Source organism: Lacerta agilis, chromosome 15, assembly GCF_009819535.1.
Source record: "Lacerta agilis isolate rLacAgi1 chromosome 15, rLacAgi1.pri, whole genome shotgun sequence".
In the NCBI taxonomy this organism is placed as follows: Eukaryota; Metazoa; Chordata; class Lepidosauria; order Squamata; family Lacertidae; genus Lacerta; species Lacerta agilis.
This window is the reverse complement of record NC_046326.1, coordinates 22,466,150-22,480,408: the sequence shown is the minus strand read 5'-3', so window position 1 is coordinate 22,480,408 and position 14,259 is coordinate 22,466,150. Positions and strand designations below refer to the sequence as shown.

At 40.0% G+C, this 14,259-nt stretch overlaps 1 protein-coding gene across 1 annotated transcript in view; it reads left to right on the top strand.

Moving 5' to 3' along the window:
- CLMP (CXADR like membrane protein) overlaps positions 1–12,385 on the top strand; it is a 52,058-nt gene extending 39,673 nt beyond the window's left edge. The window contains exons 2-7 of the mRNA XM_033171496.1: positions 3,617–3,774; positions 5,622–5,823; positions 5,939–6,103; positions 6,543–6,665; positions 7,685–7,826; positions 11,768–12,385. Coding sequence (XP_033027387.1) covers positions 3,617–3,774; positions 5,622–5,823; positions 5,939–6,103; positions 6,543–6,665; positions 7,685–7,826; positions 11,768–12,062 — 1,085 coding nt within the window. The 3' untranslated portion in view covers positions 12,063–12,385. The remainder of the gene's footprint in view (positions 1–3,616; positions 3,775–5,621; positions 5,824–5,938; positions 6,104–6,542; positions 6,666–7,684; positions 7,827–11,767) is intronic.
- The last annotated feature ends 1,874 nt before the right edge of the window (positions 12,386–14,259 follow it).

Sequence of the window (14,259 nt, the reverse complement as noted above, 5' to 3'; positions counted from 1 at the left end):
TCACACATGGTCAAGAAAGGGGGGGGGGAGAGGGAGAGAGATAACAAGCTCCAACGCCCATGGCCTTTGGGTTAATTCTGCCCTCTTGTGGTACAACTCTTAGAAACACAAAGTACTTTTAAAAATGACTATTTTATCCATACCATTCGTTTTAATTTTCTCCACTTCAATGCTATTCATGAAGCCAAATCTGAGCACATTCACTGCCATATGCTTTGATTTCAAAATGCGATGACAAGGTCCAGCTCAGTGGGGAATATGGACCTGGTTCCTGGGCTGTTTAACTACCAGAAGTGTTAGCTATAACTGGGGAGAGGGGGAACATATACCGGTACATCAATATGCATATTGATGTACTGTGTTGTGTGCAAAAATGGAATGCTGTTTTCATACAGTTTCACCGATTCAGTAAAACTTCTCGCAGTATTTTTGAAAAACAAAAACATGCATGCCCATGAACAAATTCGGTGTAGATATGTGTACTTTCAAGGGATTGCATTTCAATTTACGATATACCCAGCATAGTATGCAAAATGTACAAGTTTGGGGTGGGAATAGAAAATTGTGATAGTTCAAAGCAACAGTGTTCTTTCTCCTCCCAGAATATTAGATTCTCACTTAAGGGACTCCCGTGTTAAATCATGGTGATTTATTTTCAAATACGTAATCCTAATGTGCATTCTGACACACAAGAAAAAATGGTAACATGCAAGGCCTGAACATTTTGAATGTAATCCTATCACCCTATCATTGGCTTAATGTTTCTAAGGGTCATTTTCTTGCCTTTTTTATTAAAATATAATGTGTATACATGACTAAGGTCTTTGTTGCTACTTTGCCAACAGTGAATTCAGCAGAAATTTTTTACATACCTGGGAGGCTAGGATTTGTTCTGAAAAGGTGAATGCAAGAATATGTGTGTGTGTGTGCCACTCTCATTGTTCCTGTTACCTCAAACTAGTGTTATAAGAATTCTAAGGTCTCAAATATGGAATAAATGTTCATAAATGTACAAGGCAAACACATACATAAGTATATAAACCACATGTCTAAAATAGTACGGGAGAACAATCCTGAAGCCATTTTGACTCTCCCAAATTGTCCTCAAATATTTCTCTGCAAGAAGGAAGGAAATGGGAAAAGCTTTCCAATTGTATCTGGCAAGTATCTGTTAAGCTGAGCAAACTATCAATATGCGTAAGAGATTCAGGAACTAAAGTATTTACCATCTCAAAGGAATGGCCAGGCAACCCAGAAAATGCAATCAAGTAAGGCATAATCAGGTATCCTGGCAGACAGGAAAGAAGCAACACACTCAAATTTCTGCTGGAGACCTCCTCCTGCTGTGATATATGTATGGTGTTTTGTGGCTGGTCTTGGGCTACAGGGTGGGCAATTTCAAAAGTCTTTATAGGGGCTTGTGCACCATTGTTCGGGGTTCTCCTCCCTCCTGTGTGTGGTGAGTGGGGACCCTGTTACAACAGTTTATTTCCTTTAATAAAGATCAGGCTTACTAGCCGCTTTCCTTTCAATATACTCTGCTTGGCCTCTGCTTTCTCTCCAACTGACAGAAATCTCCTGAGGGACTCTATGCAGGCTCTGGATACCCCATAAGGGAATTAGAGGCGTATTTTTTATATATAACACTAGCCAGAGCCAAGAACTAGATAAAGCCAAACAGCTTTTTGAAATGCAAGCACAAATGAATTTTCTCATCATGAACACACCAACATTTTACAGTAAAATAATACAAATTGAACTGGGATGACATTTTATTATTAGTTTTCTGTTGCTTCTCTTTTCTGGCTGGTCTAAAGATGGTCAACTGAAAAAACAACAATTAAAACAAGCTGTCACTAGGGTGTCTTCTCTCCCTTTTTAAATTAAAAAAATGACCTTTTCAAAAACAGCACACACCATAAAAACAAAGACTCTCCATATATATATTTTTTGTCTACATTACTTTCTCAGCCAAAAATTCACATACGTATCTGAGTCCCTCTAGCGGCCAACTCTGGAAGCGTCAATATAGCATTGTCAGCTGTATACAATCTTGCAATTGACTACTGTACTTGGTTTCCTTTAGTTAGGAGGGTTTTAAGTTAAAAATAATATTTTTCTTATTAGCAAACTGTAAGTAAAAGCTTTATCAATCACAAGTCATAACATTTTGTTCCTAATCCCACCACAAAGTAGCATAAGCCAATGGATGGAGTTTGAGGAGAGGGAATTGGCATCCATGGCATTTCACCGCCCTTCAATGCATGACAACACAATATGGGTGGAAATGCTGCCAACAGAACCAGGACAACCGCTGCCAGGTTAGCCCTGCCTATATTCAGCGACAGGTTCTTTACGCACAGCCCACATAAATTAAATCCCTTGCTCTGGGCAGGGCTTTGACCAAGAGTGTGTGAATCTAAAAACCAGTAGTTCAAGCTCTACGTTCTTTTATAGTTTGAGGGACGCTACAACCAGTACTGTTGTGATGAATACTCACAGTACTCAAACAGCTGAAAATCAACTCACTATTCAAGAAAAGCGAGTTAAGTGTTTTGATTGCTGCTTTAAATCATACACTAATCATACAGTTACAGGTAGGTAGCCATGTTGGTCTGCCATAGTCAAAACAAAATAAAAAATTTTTTTTAAAAAAATCCTTCCAGTAGCACCTTAGAGACCAACTAAGTTTGTTCTTGGTATGGGCTTTCGTGTGCATGCACACTTTTTCAGATACTAATCATACACCCACTCACTATAAATACCTTTGGGCTCAACCAAACCTATCACCATTTTAGCAACTGTTATACACTATGAGCCACAGCTCAGTGGTAAAGCAACTTGCTTTGCATGCAAAAAGTCCCCGTTTCAATCCATGGCTTCTCCAGATAGGCCTAGGAAACACCCCTGCCTGAAACCACTGCTAGTTGGTATAGACAGTGCAGAAATAAATCAACCAAGGTCTGACTCTGTATACGGCAGCTTCTTATGTTCCTTTTATCAACTCCAACAGTTAAAAGAATTCTATGTTTACCATCTGTTTGGTGCACATGGCAACACTGGTTTTTACCATTGGTGTTTACCAGTATCAGCATAATATTATTATTATTTTTTAAAAAGAGTATGTAAACAGTATCTAGATTAGCAGTAAACCAGTCAATAATCCACCAGCCAGCTCATCTCAAATAAATACAAATTAACTTCTATTTTGTAAAGCAAGAGATAACCAAACTCTGTTTTAGTGAGGCTGCACTTGTGACATGCCTAAAAGAGCAACAGATCTGCAACACAGAACAAGACCCCCAGAATCCCATGATAATACAAAGATGATACGTAAAAGTCACTATGAGCCTCTTGACAGAGTGATGGATGTATTCAGATTCCACCTCAGTGTAGCATCATCATCTTGGCAAGTCACTCGCTCCCTCTCCATTTCAGTTGCATATGTTAATAGGAATAAAATTGATTTAAATATTCATATCTGGTCTTCTTGATCAATTCAAAGCAGCTTACCCCACCAAACACAACTCTCACTGGAACATGACATGAAATGCCAAGGCAGCAATTTATTGGTCTAGGATTACTGGAAGCATCTGACTTGATCTTTCTCTTTCAGCATCCTGTTCCACTTGGCTGTCATGGGCTCAGATAGAATTTAAGAAAGTGGCCGAAGCAAACATTACTCTGCCCTGCCACCATCGACTGTACCGCCTGGGGCAAACAAGCCTAGACATAGAATGGCTGCTAAAGAATTCCGATGCTGAACCAAAAGTGGTATGTCTATCCCCTGAAATTCAAAGTTCCTTAGTTCACACTATCCCCACATAGATTCTGTGATTAAAGGAATAAAACAACCTTGCCCTCACCCAGGGCTTTTTTCAGCTGGAGCTCATTGGAGCTCAGCTCTAGCACCTCACAGGTGGGCGTCATTGCCATTCTAAGAGAATATGGGAGAAGTTCATGGTGAGCTCAGGCACCCCTTTTTCTTGAAAAATAACTCTGCCCTCATGTATGCAGTGGTGTCGCAAGGGGGGGCGGTGTGCCCCAGATGCCATGTCGGGGGGGGGGGGTGACAAGGCAGCACCCCACAGGGTGCTTGCCTCGCCACCCCGGGCATGGCAGCGTGAGCAGCCATTGCGCTTCCGCAGGCACATGTGGCGGGATCCTCCGTTCGCAGCTGTAGCCGCAAACCGCTACGTACAACGCATGCACGGTGTCACACGCATGCACTGTACGTAGCAATGCTGCACATGTGCCCTACATAGCAATGCCAGACATGCATCATGCATAGCGGCACAATGCATGTGCAGCCGGCAGTTTGCCCCATCCTGGGTGTCAGTTAGCCTTTGTTCGCCGCTGCATGTATGCTAATATATAAAGTTGGCTCAGAACAATATGAGACTTCAGAGTCATATGAACAGGCTTTTGTTACAATGCAAACTGGGAAACACCAGCCACACCTTTGGTCATGCCGAGATAGCAAAACTAGTTAACATCGATTACTTAGCACTACACATTTTAAAACCATACAAGGAGCCTGCTTGGCAAACCAGCCATTCTATATTTTAAAAGAGCTCCCACATTGGACGACAGATTTTAAAAAATGTTTATAGTTCTTCTTTTATCTGTAAGCCACCTTGAATCCCATCAGGGAAAAAGATGGAGTATAAATAAATATCTCAAGTGAAAAGATTAAATACATCTGTTGTCATACAAGGCATTTTTTTTTACCTCTAAAAGCCTAGGCTAAAGCTTGAATCACAGGTGGCGCTGTGGGTTAAACCACAGAGCCTAGGGCTTGCTGATCAGAAGGTCGGCAGTTCGAATCCCTGCAATGGGGTGACCACCCCTTGCTCGGTCCCTGCTCCTGCCCACCTAGCTGTTCGAAAGCATGTCAAAGTGCAAGTAGATAAATAGGTACTGCTCTGGTGGAAAGATAAACGTTTTCGTGTGCTGCTCTGGTTCGCCAGAAGCGGCTTTGTCATGCTGGCCACATGACCCGGAAGCTGTATGCCGGCTCCCTTGGCCAGTAAAGCGAGATGAGCGCCGCAACCCCAGAGTCGGACACGACTGGACCTAATGGTCAGGGGTCCCTTTACCTTTACCTTTAAAGCTTGAATCAGAAGACTTTTGTCTCAAGTAACAATGCTACTGTGTATAAAAAGACATATTCTTCCCCAGACACAAATTAAAGGAAATGAATCATAAGCATGATTTTAAACAAAATGTAAATCTTATGAAGTATAGCTGCAGAAGGAAAAAAGGCACTGTCAAAATCACAGAATTGTAGCTGCAATGGACTCCAAGGGTCATCTAGTGAAGCCCCCTGCAATGAAGGAATGACAACATTGAGGACAACTCATCTAGAACAAGTTACTCTTGTCCAATTTTCATTCAGAGAATGTTGAAGGATAACCCTTAACTACAAGGACAAATTATGAAAGACAGAAATAAAACTTTCCAGAGAGGTAGTCATGCTAGTGGATTAGCAGATGAACAATGTTCAAGTGTGGAAAACCCTTTGGAATAAGAATAAATCCTAGAGATTTTGTTTTTATTAAACTAGCAATGGTGAAATGAAGAACAAAGTAATTAACAAGTGGACTCTCTCTGCCTCTCAGGTGATAAATTATGCAGGAAGCAACACCTACACTTACTTTAATGATGAACAAAAGGGTCGTGTTTCATTTGCCTCCAACAATCGGACTGGAGATGCCTCTTTGGAGATTTCTTTCCTGCAGCCAAGCGACGCTGGCCAATACACATGCAAAGTTAAAAATGCCGGGCAGTATGAATGGACCCACATAACCCTGAAGGTTCTGGGTAAGGCTCTTATGAAGTTGTTCCAAGATAAGCACTTAGTTTATCTATTGAGTATCATGTTATTCTGGCTTACAATTAAGAGTAAAAATCTAATATATATTTTTCCTACTCCCAGAAAAACCTTCTAAACCCAAATGCTGGAAAGAAGGAGAAATGATAGAAGGAAAAGAAATCAGTTTACAGTGCAATACTGTCTCTGGTACTACACCCATAATGTACAAATGGGAGCGTATAGAAGAGGATGGGAAAGCTGTGTCCCTTCCACCCATGGCACATATCAGTAAGTCCATTGTTTCCCCAAAACCACCTTCAGCAAAGGTTCTCTTGTGGCTGCTGATTATGGCAGCTATCAAAAGCAGGGAAGGTTTCTGGGTCTTCTGCTCTCCACAAATATAAAAAGTTGGAAGTCTTTGACATGTAGAGTACCTTTACTCCCTGCAAGAGATCTAGAAGGTTCTACATTATTTATTTAGGTATTATATTTATATATCAATATGCAAAATCCCAAAGAGGTTTACATAAAACATTGTAAGATCTGCAAGATCAATACAAAAAAGAAAAAAAAGAAAAACGTATATGCAATATTACCCAAAATTCAAATAATAAAATGTAAAGCCTCAAAGTTAGTGGTCACCCCCACATTTGTCACAACAAATTTCATAGTTTAAACAATGTATTCTACTCCTACCTAATTCATGAAATCTTGATTTCCCCCCCAGATTTTTCCAATCCTGCACAAGTTCTGCTGAAGAACCTCACATGGATGGCAACAGGGTTATACCAGTGTACTGCCTCTAATGAAGTAGGGCAGGAAAGTTGTGTTATAAAAGTGACTGTGCAGTGTAAGTATACAGGGAATCCCAAGTGTTTTTAAGGTTGGAGGGGAAAGTAGTCCAATATTAAATTAAGCATTAAATTCACAAGAAATGTCAATTGTACCAAAAAGACAGTTCATGAATATTGTAAAAAAGCAGAAGAACTAGAAGGCCATTGTTCAGATCTTGGCCACATCACTCTCCATCTCCCATTCTCTCCACACAATAGCTGTCAGTTTACACAATGAAGCTTTGCTCCCAAGGCACAGTAACCAAGACCCTGCAGTCAGCCATTGGGTCTAGAAGCTATACCCCCCTTTCTCCTTTGTAAATTCAGGTGCCCTCTGCTCACCTTTGGCCAAGCATGAGGCTCTTAATCTCAGGTCTTGCATCTCAGGTTGGGCAAGAGATTCCTGCATTGCAGGACATTGGACTAGATTACTCTTGTGGCCCCTTTCCAACTCTATAATTCTATGATTTAGGGATCCCTACAAACTAAGGTATTTTTGGTAGCAGCTGCATCTCTAAGCAGTTTCTCTAGTTTTCATTAATGACCCATGTCTCTGAAGCCCACACTTTTGAATTATCCACTCGCCTAATTTTATACTGAGCCTTAAATCTGACCGAAGAGAGGCAGAAAGAATTTTTTATTTTCCTGTAGAGCAATAAAATACACTTATAACCAGAAGCTGAGTAAAAACTACATGGGAAGGTGAAAGTGATCTTACTTAAATTTCACCTCTTTAACCCAGAAGTAAACAGAGATTTATCAAGGCTTTATTTTTCCTAAAATAAATGTAAATATGAATAAAGGGACATTCAAAAGAGAAGAGGTAAAAAGGGCTTAACCTGGACTACAGTGTTTATGCAGTTCACTATAGCAATTTGAACATGCTGTTATTTTTTGGACACAGTATTAGAACTTCTTTAGGAACTCCTATACAAGAGAATTAAGATGCATGGAAACTCACTGAGACACAACATACTGTGGCAAATTATTTTGTTCTTTGGCAAATGTAACACTGTATGCATTTATGAATTTACAGATGCACAAAATTTCGGCATAGTTGCTGGAGCAGTGTGTGGAGCAATGGGGGGGCCTGCCCTGGTTCTCTTGGCGGTGTGGCTGACAATCAAGAAAAAAGAGAAGAAGAAATATGAAGAAGAAGAGACTCCAAATGAAATCAAGTAATTACCTCAAAAGTATTTCTATTTACAACTCTCCAAAGACCAAATTAACACCACATTACCTTCCTGTGTCACAGAAGCATCTCAGAACTGGCAGAAGGGGGGAGGGGAAGGTTATCACTCAATGATAGAGGTTTCTAATCAGATGGGGGACTGTGTGCTGAGATTCCTCCACTCCAGGGGGTGGACTAGATGACCCTCATAACCCCTTCCAACTGTACAATTCTATGATTCTAAGCACATGATTTACACGTGATCCCAGACTGAATCACTGGCACCTGAATTTAAAAGGCCCCCAAACAGCAGAGCTGGGAAAGATCTCTGCCTAATACCTTGGAGAGCTGCTACAGGCAGCAAGGAAGAGAACTACACCAGCCGGATTAATGAATTGACAAAAGCAAATAGTTTTGTGGTCCTTAAAACATTTACAAAAGTATTACAGTATAAGCCTGCCTGGACTGAAGTCTGCTTCAGCACTTTGAAATGAAGTGTTATCCCCAAGTGGCAGTTTATATGTGGATGTAGTGAAAGAATGTAAACATCATCAAAATGAGATTGAAAAACAGTCTGTGACAACTCCACTGAAGCTTAAACATATGCAGAAAATGGCAGCTTTATATGCAGGTGTCAGCAACCTTTTTCACCCTTGGGCCAGTCCACCGTCTCTCAGACCATGTGGTGCAGGGGTAGGCAACCCAAGGGCCACTGATCCGGATGCGGCCCAATCGCCTTCTCAATCCGGCCCGCGGATGTGTCCTTTTATTTAAAAGGCATCTCTGGTTATTTGTGGGGCATAGGAATTCGTTTATTATTATTTTTCAAAATATAGTCCGGCCCACCACATGGTCTGAGGGATGGTGGACTGGCCCACGGCTGAAAAAGGTTGCTGACCCCTGATGTGGTGGGCCGGACTATATTTTGAGGAAAAATATAAACAAATTCCTATACTCCAAAAATAACCCAGAGATGCATTTTAAATAAAAGCACACATTCTACTCATGTAAAAACACGCTGATTCCCGGACCGTCCGTGGGCCTGATTGAGAAGGCGATTGGGCCACATCCGACCCACGGGCCTCAAGTTGCCTACCTGTTTATATGCATACAGGCAACTCCCAATTTACACAAGGGTTAAGTTCCAAAGGCACCACACATTTAAGTGAAATTGCATATATTTGAAACACCACTGAAAAGGCCTGCAAACACCCCATTCCACCCCTTTATGTGACTTTTTGGGTCACTTCTAGGTTCAAGATGCAGGTGTAAAGTCACGCACATATCGGACACACTTAAAATGGTGTTTAAACTATAACTATGAGAAAACTTAATAAAAATTAAAAAGCAAAAAAAGAAGAAAGCAATAAACCAAAGTAGAAGAAATAAAATTAGTGCAACATAAAAAATATAAAAAATAAAATAAAATGGTGTACCAGCCAGTCTTGTGTTAATAGCTATAACAATGATAGTTTCTGTCACTACTGTATTGTGAAGTACTAATTCATTTGAATTCTTGAAAGAGCACATACTTTTAAGAACTGACAAATGACAACAAACTTAGTGTATGTAGCACATTCTAGCACATTACCCTTACCAGATCTTTCCTGAACATTGTTTGTGGGATGTTTAAAACAAGTCTGAACTACATGATTCAGCGTACACCCTCAAGAGAGAAAATGAAACAGTCATCCTTTAAGATTGCCCAGCCCTCATGACTCACAATATCCCAGTTGTTCTCTTTATAATCCAGTCATGAAGCTGATATCTGTGCTCTTTCACAGATTATTTTTTTTAAAAAACCTCTGCATCTCTCCAATTGTATATTAGGGTTGGAATATTGTAAGAGAAACCATTAGTACAGATTATTTGCCTATGTGACACTTACCTGGACTTTTTCCTGTCCCTTGCTTTCAACCTTAGCATCTTTGGAGACTTTCATTTCACTTCACTTCCCTTTTCTATACACAGGGCAACAAGAATGATGCAGGAAGAAATTGGAAGCCATGGGATACAATAGAAGTGCACAAACTACATTGAATATTTTATATAGGACAGGAATATATACCAAAATTAACATTAATGATTGAGAGAGAGGAACGTCTCTCAAGATACAGGAAATAGTATAGTACAGTTCTACGGCAATGGGTTCGGCTGTGGGGAGACCCAGGATCAAATACCCATTCACCTACGAAGTTCACTTGGATGACCCCAGGCAACTCACACTCGTTACTTGGGAGATGAGATACAAATGTAAAAAACAAATTCTAGAGAACTGAATTGTATATCAGAAATGTAACACACATTAGATTTGTCCAACTTATGTCTAGAGTTGTCCCAAGTCCCGAAAGCACTCTGTGACCCACTTTCAAGCTGCAACAGGTAGTTCAGGTTCATCAGCTGACTCCACTATATATGGGTTAGATCACACACAAAGGAATGACTTATTAACACAGTCTGCCTCAGCACTTTGCCCTAGTACTACAACTTTGGTCAAGGGTGAAAAATTCTCAAAGGTTTTATTACCCTGAAACTTTAAACAATGTCTTAAAGCACTTCATAAGATGCTTCAAAGCAGATACAAAATAATTCTACCCAATCACATTTTATTGCAATGCTACTCAAAGTGGTGGTCCGTGGACATGTGCCAGTCCACAAGTCATCAGCTTCCACCATGGTCCAAGTTGGGTAGGATGTTTCAGAGACCAAATATGGTGTCAATTCTTGGCACACGGTGTGAGGCGGAAAGGGCTGCCAATCCACCATGTCAGATAACTTGAGAAGCACTGTTTTAGCAGACTATGACAGAATGTGTTATTTTAGCAACAGCAGCCTAGAAGTGCAATTGTGTTTTTTCAATCGAATGTCAGGACAGCTACATATTTCTGCATTAGAGGGGGTTGGACTAGATGGTACTCAGGGTTCCCTCCAACTCTACAATTCTATGATTAAGATAGGGAATACAAACACATTAAGGAACCCCTGAACTTTTGGCTGCTAGAAGCAAATAATCAGGAGACTAGATTGTTCAGTTGTGTTGCTGCTCAACCTCATTTCAAACTTCCAGTGTTGGTTTTATTGGGAAATGACTATGGACTCAAATAATTATTGATCTGACTCAGTGTGGTAGTTCTTTTGGATTTGTTTTTTGGGCATGGCATGGCAGTTGTTGCACAATATAGGATTGACCCAATGCAGTAATGACACATCACAGCTGTGTGAAACACAAATGAGTTTTATTTAAGCGATCACAGTAGAAAAATTACAAAGGACTCCTAAAAGAACATCTGGTTGGTCATTGTGAGAACAGGATACAGGACTAGATGGCTCATTTGCCTGATCCAGCAGGTTCTTCTTATGTTCTTAATTATCTTCACAGTGCATGGAGCCAGAAGTGACATGTCTGTCATACTTGGCTGTATGAAGGCAGAATGTGTCCCCTCACACCAACACAATCAATAGTGTAAAGGGGAGGGACTCAAGCCAGTTTTGCTGTGGTAATCCTTATACTGTATTTATACAAATTAATAGAACAGGTTTTGTAAAAGCCATAGTTTAGAGTTTAGATCTATGTCACTGGTGTTACTTGCAGCATATCACTCCATATGAGCCTTTGGTTTCAGAGACTGCCCCCACCCACAATGCAATACACAATATTCCTGCTAACTAACTCCTGCAAACTTTCCTGACAGTGGTTTCGACAGGGTTTGCATTCAAACCCTGAGTTATTTACAGGTAGAATGGTATTAGGATGATTTGGATAACATGGAAGTAAGCATTTTAATTCTTTTCACGCATTGTGAATGATATACATGTGTAATACAGGTGAATATATCAGCACTTAATTCAAAGCCTTGTTGAACTTCTAAAGCACCTTAAAATTAATGAAATGAATATGTCTGGTCTTCATTATTTTCTACATTTAATCATACCATTTCTTTATTACAGAGAAGACGCAGAGGCACCAAAAGCCCGATTAGTCAAGCCTGGCTCTTCCTCTTCTGGCTCCAGAAGTTCACATTCTGGTTCCTCATCAACAAGATCAACAGCAAACAGTGCCTCTCGAAGCCAGCAGACATTATCAACAGAGGCCACTCCTCATATTACTCCAACGCAACACAACCAGGTTGAGATAGATGGCAGGGAAACTGAGCCAAAGAAAATAAACCACACCAACTTTATGAAAACAGAAGCCACACCAACCATGATGCCTGCTCAGAGTCGGGTTTTCCAGTCAGTTTGATTATTCCGCATCTATTCAGGCTCCAGCTATGCCCATAACAAACACACACACACACACCAACCACCAGCACTATATTAGATTGTTTGCCTTCCAAGGGAGCTCCCCCAGCACACACTCCACCACTACATAATAAAACTCATCACTCAGTATTCTCTGCTACAGGTAGCCTTGAAAAGTGAACTCATGCTTTTTTATTATTTTTAATGCTTTTTTGTGATTAACTCTTAAAGGAAGAAAAGGGAACACTGAAGTGGCAGGTGTCAAATGCTGGAGTCTTGAACCATTTTTTAAAAAATAAAAAAGAGACACAAAAAATCCCAATAGATCTCTGACGTGGAAATTTATTTGTTACAGTTTCCATGAAATGTATACAAGAAGCAATACAGAAGTGTGTCGGGGGGGGGGGGGCAGGACGGTGGACAGTGTACTTCTCTTCTCTGTACTGGAAATAACACCATCCATTTTTAGGATGGATATTGCCAAAGTTATGTTGTTGCTTTTAAAAAGGCCAGAATAAAATGGAAAGTGGGATGAGTAAAACTTCTAATTAATGGTTTGGGAAATCTCGTTGTAAATATATTTGTGAAAGAAACGACTCAGACACCCAAATTTTAAAGGAAAAAGCCAATGAAAGTTTGTTTACACAATGCGACCAGAACTGTAAAATTCCATAGCTGATTTTAAGAATTCCTCAAATTTTCCAAAGTACAATTACACTTCCATTAATACTATCTGTTACTGAAGATATAAATTTTCTAACTAGGCTGATTTAAAATGTTCATACTGCAGCTGATTGTTTTAAAGCCTAAATTCTGACATTTTTTCACATTCAGAGTGAAACCATTAGCCTGACATAGTACAAGAATGATTCCCAAATGGTTGCTTAGAAAGTACCAGTGGATCATGTACTGTACAGTGGTACCTCTGGTTACGTACTTAATTCGTTCCGGAGGTCCGTTCTTAACCTGAAACTGTTCTTAACCTGAAGCACCACTTTAGCTAATGGCATCTCCCGCTGCCACAGCACGATTTCTGTTCTTATCCTGAAGCAAAGTTATTAACTGAAGCGTTATTTCTGGGTTAGTGGAGTATGTAACCTGAAGCGTATGTAACCTGAAGTGTATGTAACCCGAGGTACCAGTGTATTGGCAATTCATTGTTAGATACAATACAAGGGGTTTCAATGAAGGTTTCTCAAAGGAAATCAGGGGTGAGTTTTCTTCCTAAGAGAGAAAAGCCTTTACTTGGGGAGTCTCTGTAACAAAATGTTTGGAAATATTTGAAGTATGCTCCAGTATGATTAAAATCAGGTATCTAGGACAGTGTTTTTCAACCTTTTTTGGGCAAAGGCACACTTGTTTCATGAAAAAAATCACGAGGCACACCACCATTAGAAAATGTTAAAAAAATTAACTCTGTGCCTATATTGACTATATATAAATTAATTTTTCCCACGGCACACCAGGCAACATCTCGCGGCACACTAGTGTGCCGCGGAACAGTGGTTGAAAAACACTGATCTAGGAATACTAATGGTTCTATCCAGTTTGTCCTACTCAGAGCAGACCCACTGAAAATAATGGACATGAATTATTTAGGTCAATTCACTTCAGTGGGTCTACTGTAAGTATAGCTAGCTGGATGCAGCCCTAACAGTACCCCATATGTTTATTCAGAATTCTACTGTGTTGAAGTGCGTGCTCCTAATGCAGTGTTTTTCAACCTTTTTTGGGCAAAGGCACACTTGTTTCATGAAAAAAATCACGAGGCACACCACCATTAGAAAATGTTAAAAAATTTAACTCTGTGCCTATATTGACTATATATATAAAGTAATTCTCTTGAATAGGAATCAAATAAACACAAAGAAAGTATTTTATAATTACTTTATTATGAAATAGTAAGTAAACAGAAATATGAAAAATTAAAAAATACTTTATTCAGTGCGCAACCAGGGCCTGTTGGGCTGAACACAAAGCTGATATTCTGGCTGGAATTTTTCCCACGGCACACCAAGCAACATCTCGCGGCACACTAGTGTGCCGCGGAACAGTGGTTGAAAAACACTGTCCTAATGTGCATAGAGTAGTACTTTAAGTTTATTATCCCCAACTAAGGAACCTACTTTCCCCTTCTTCAAAATAAACCCAATTCAGTACCAATGACTCCTGTTTGCAGGTCATACTGAATTCATATT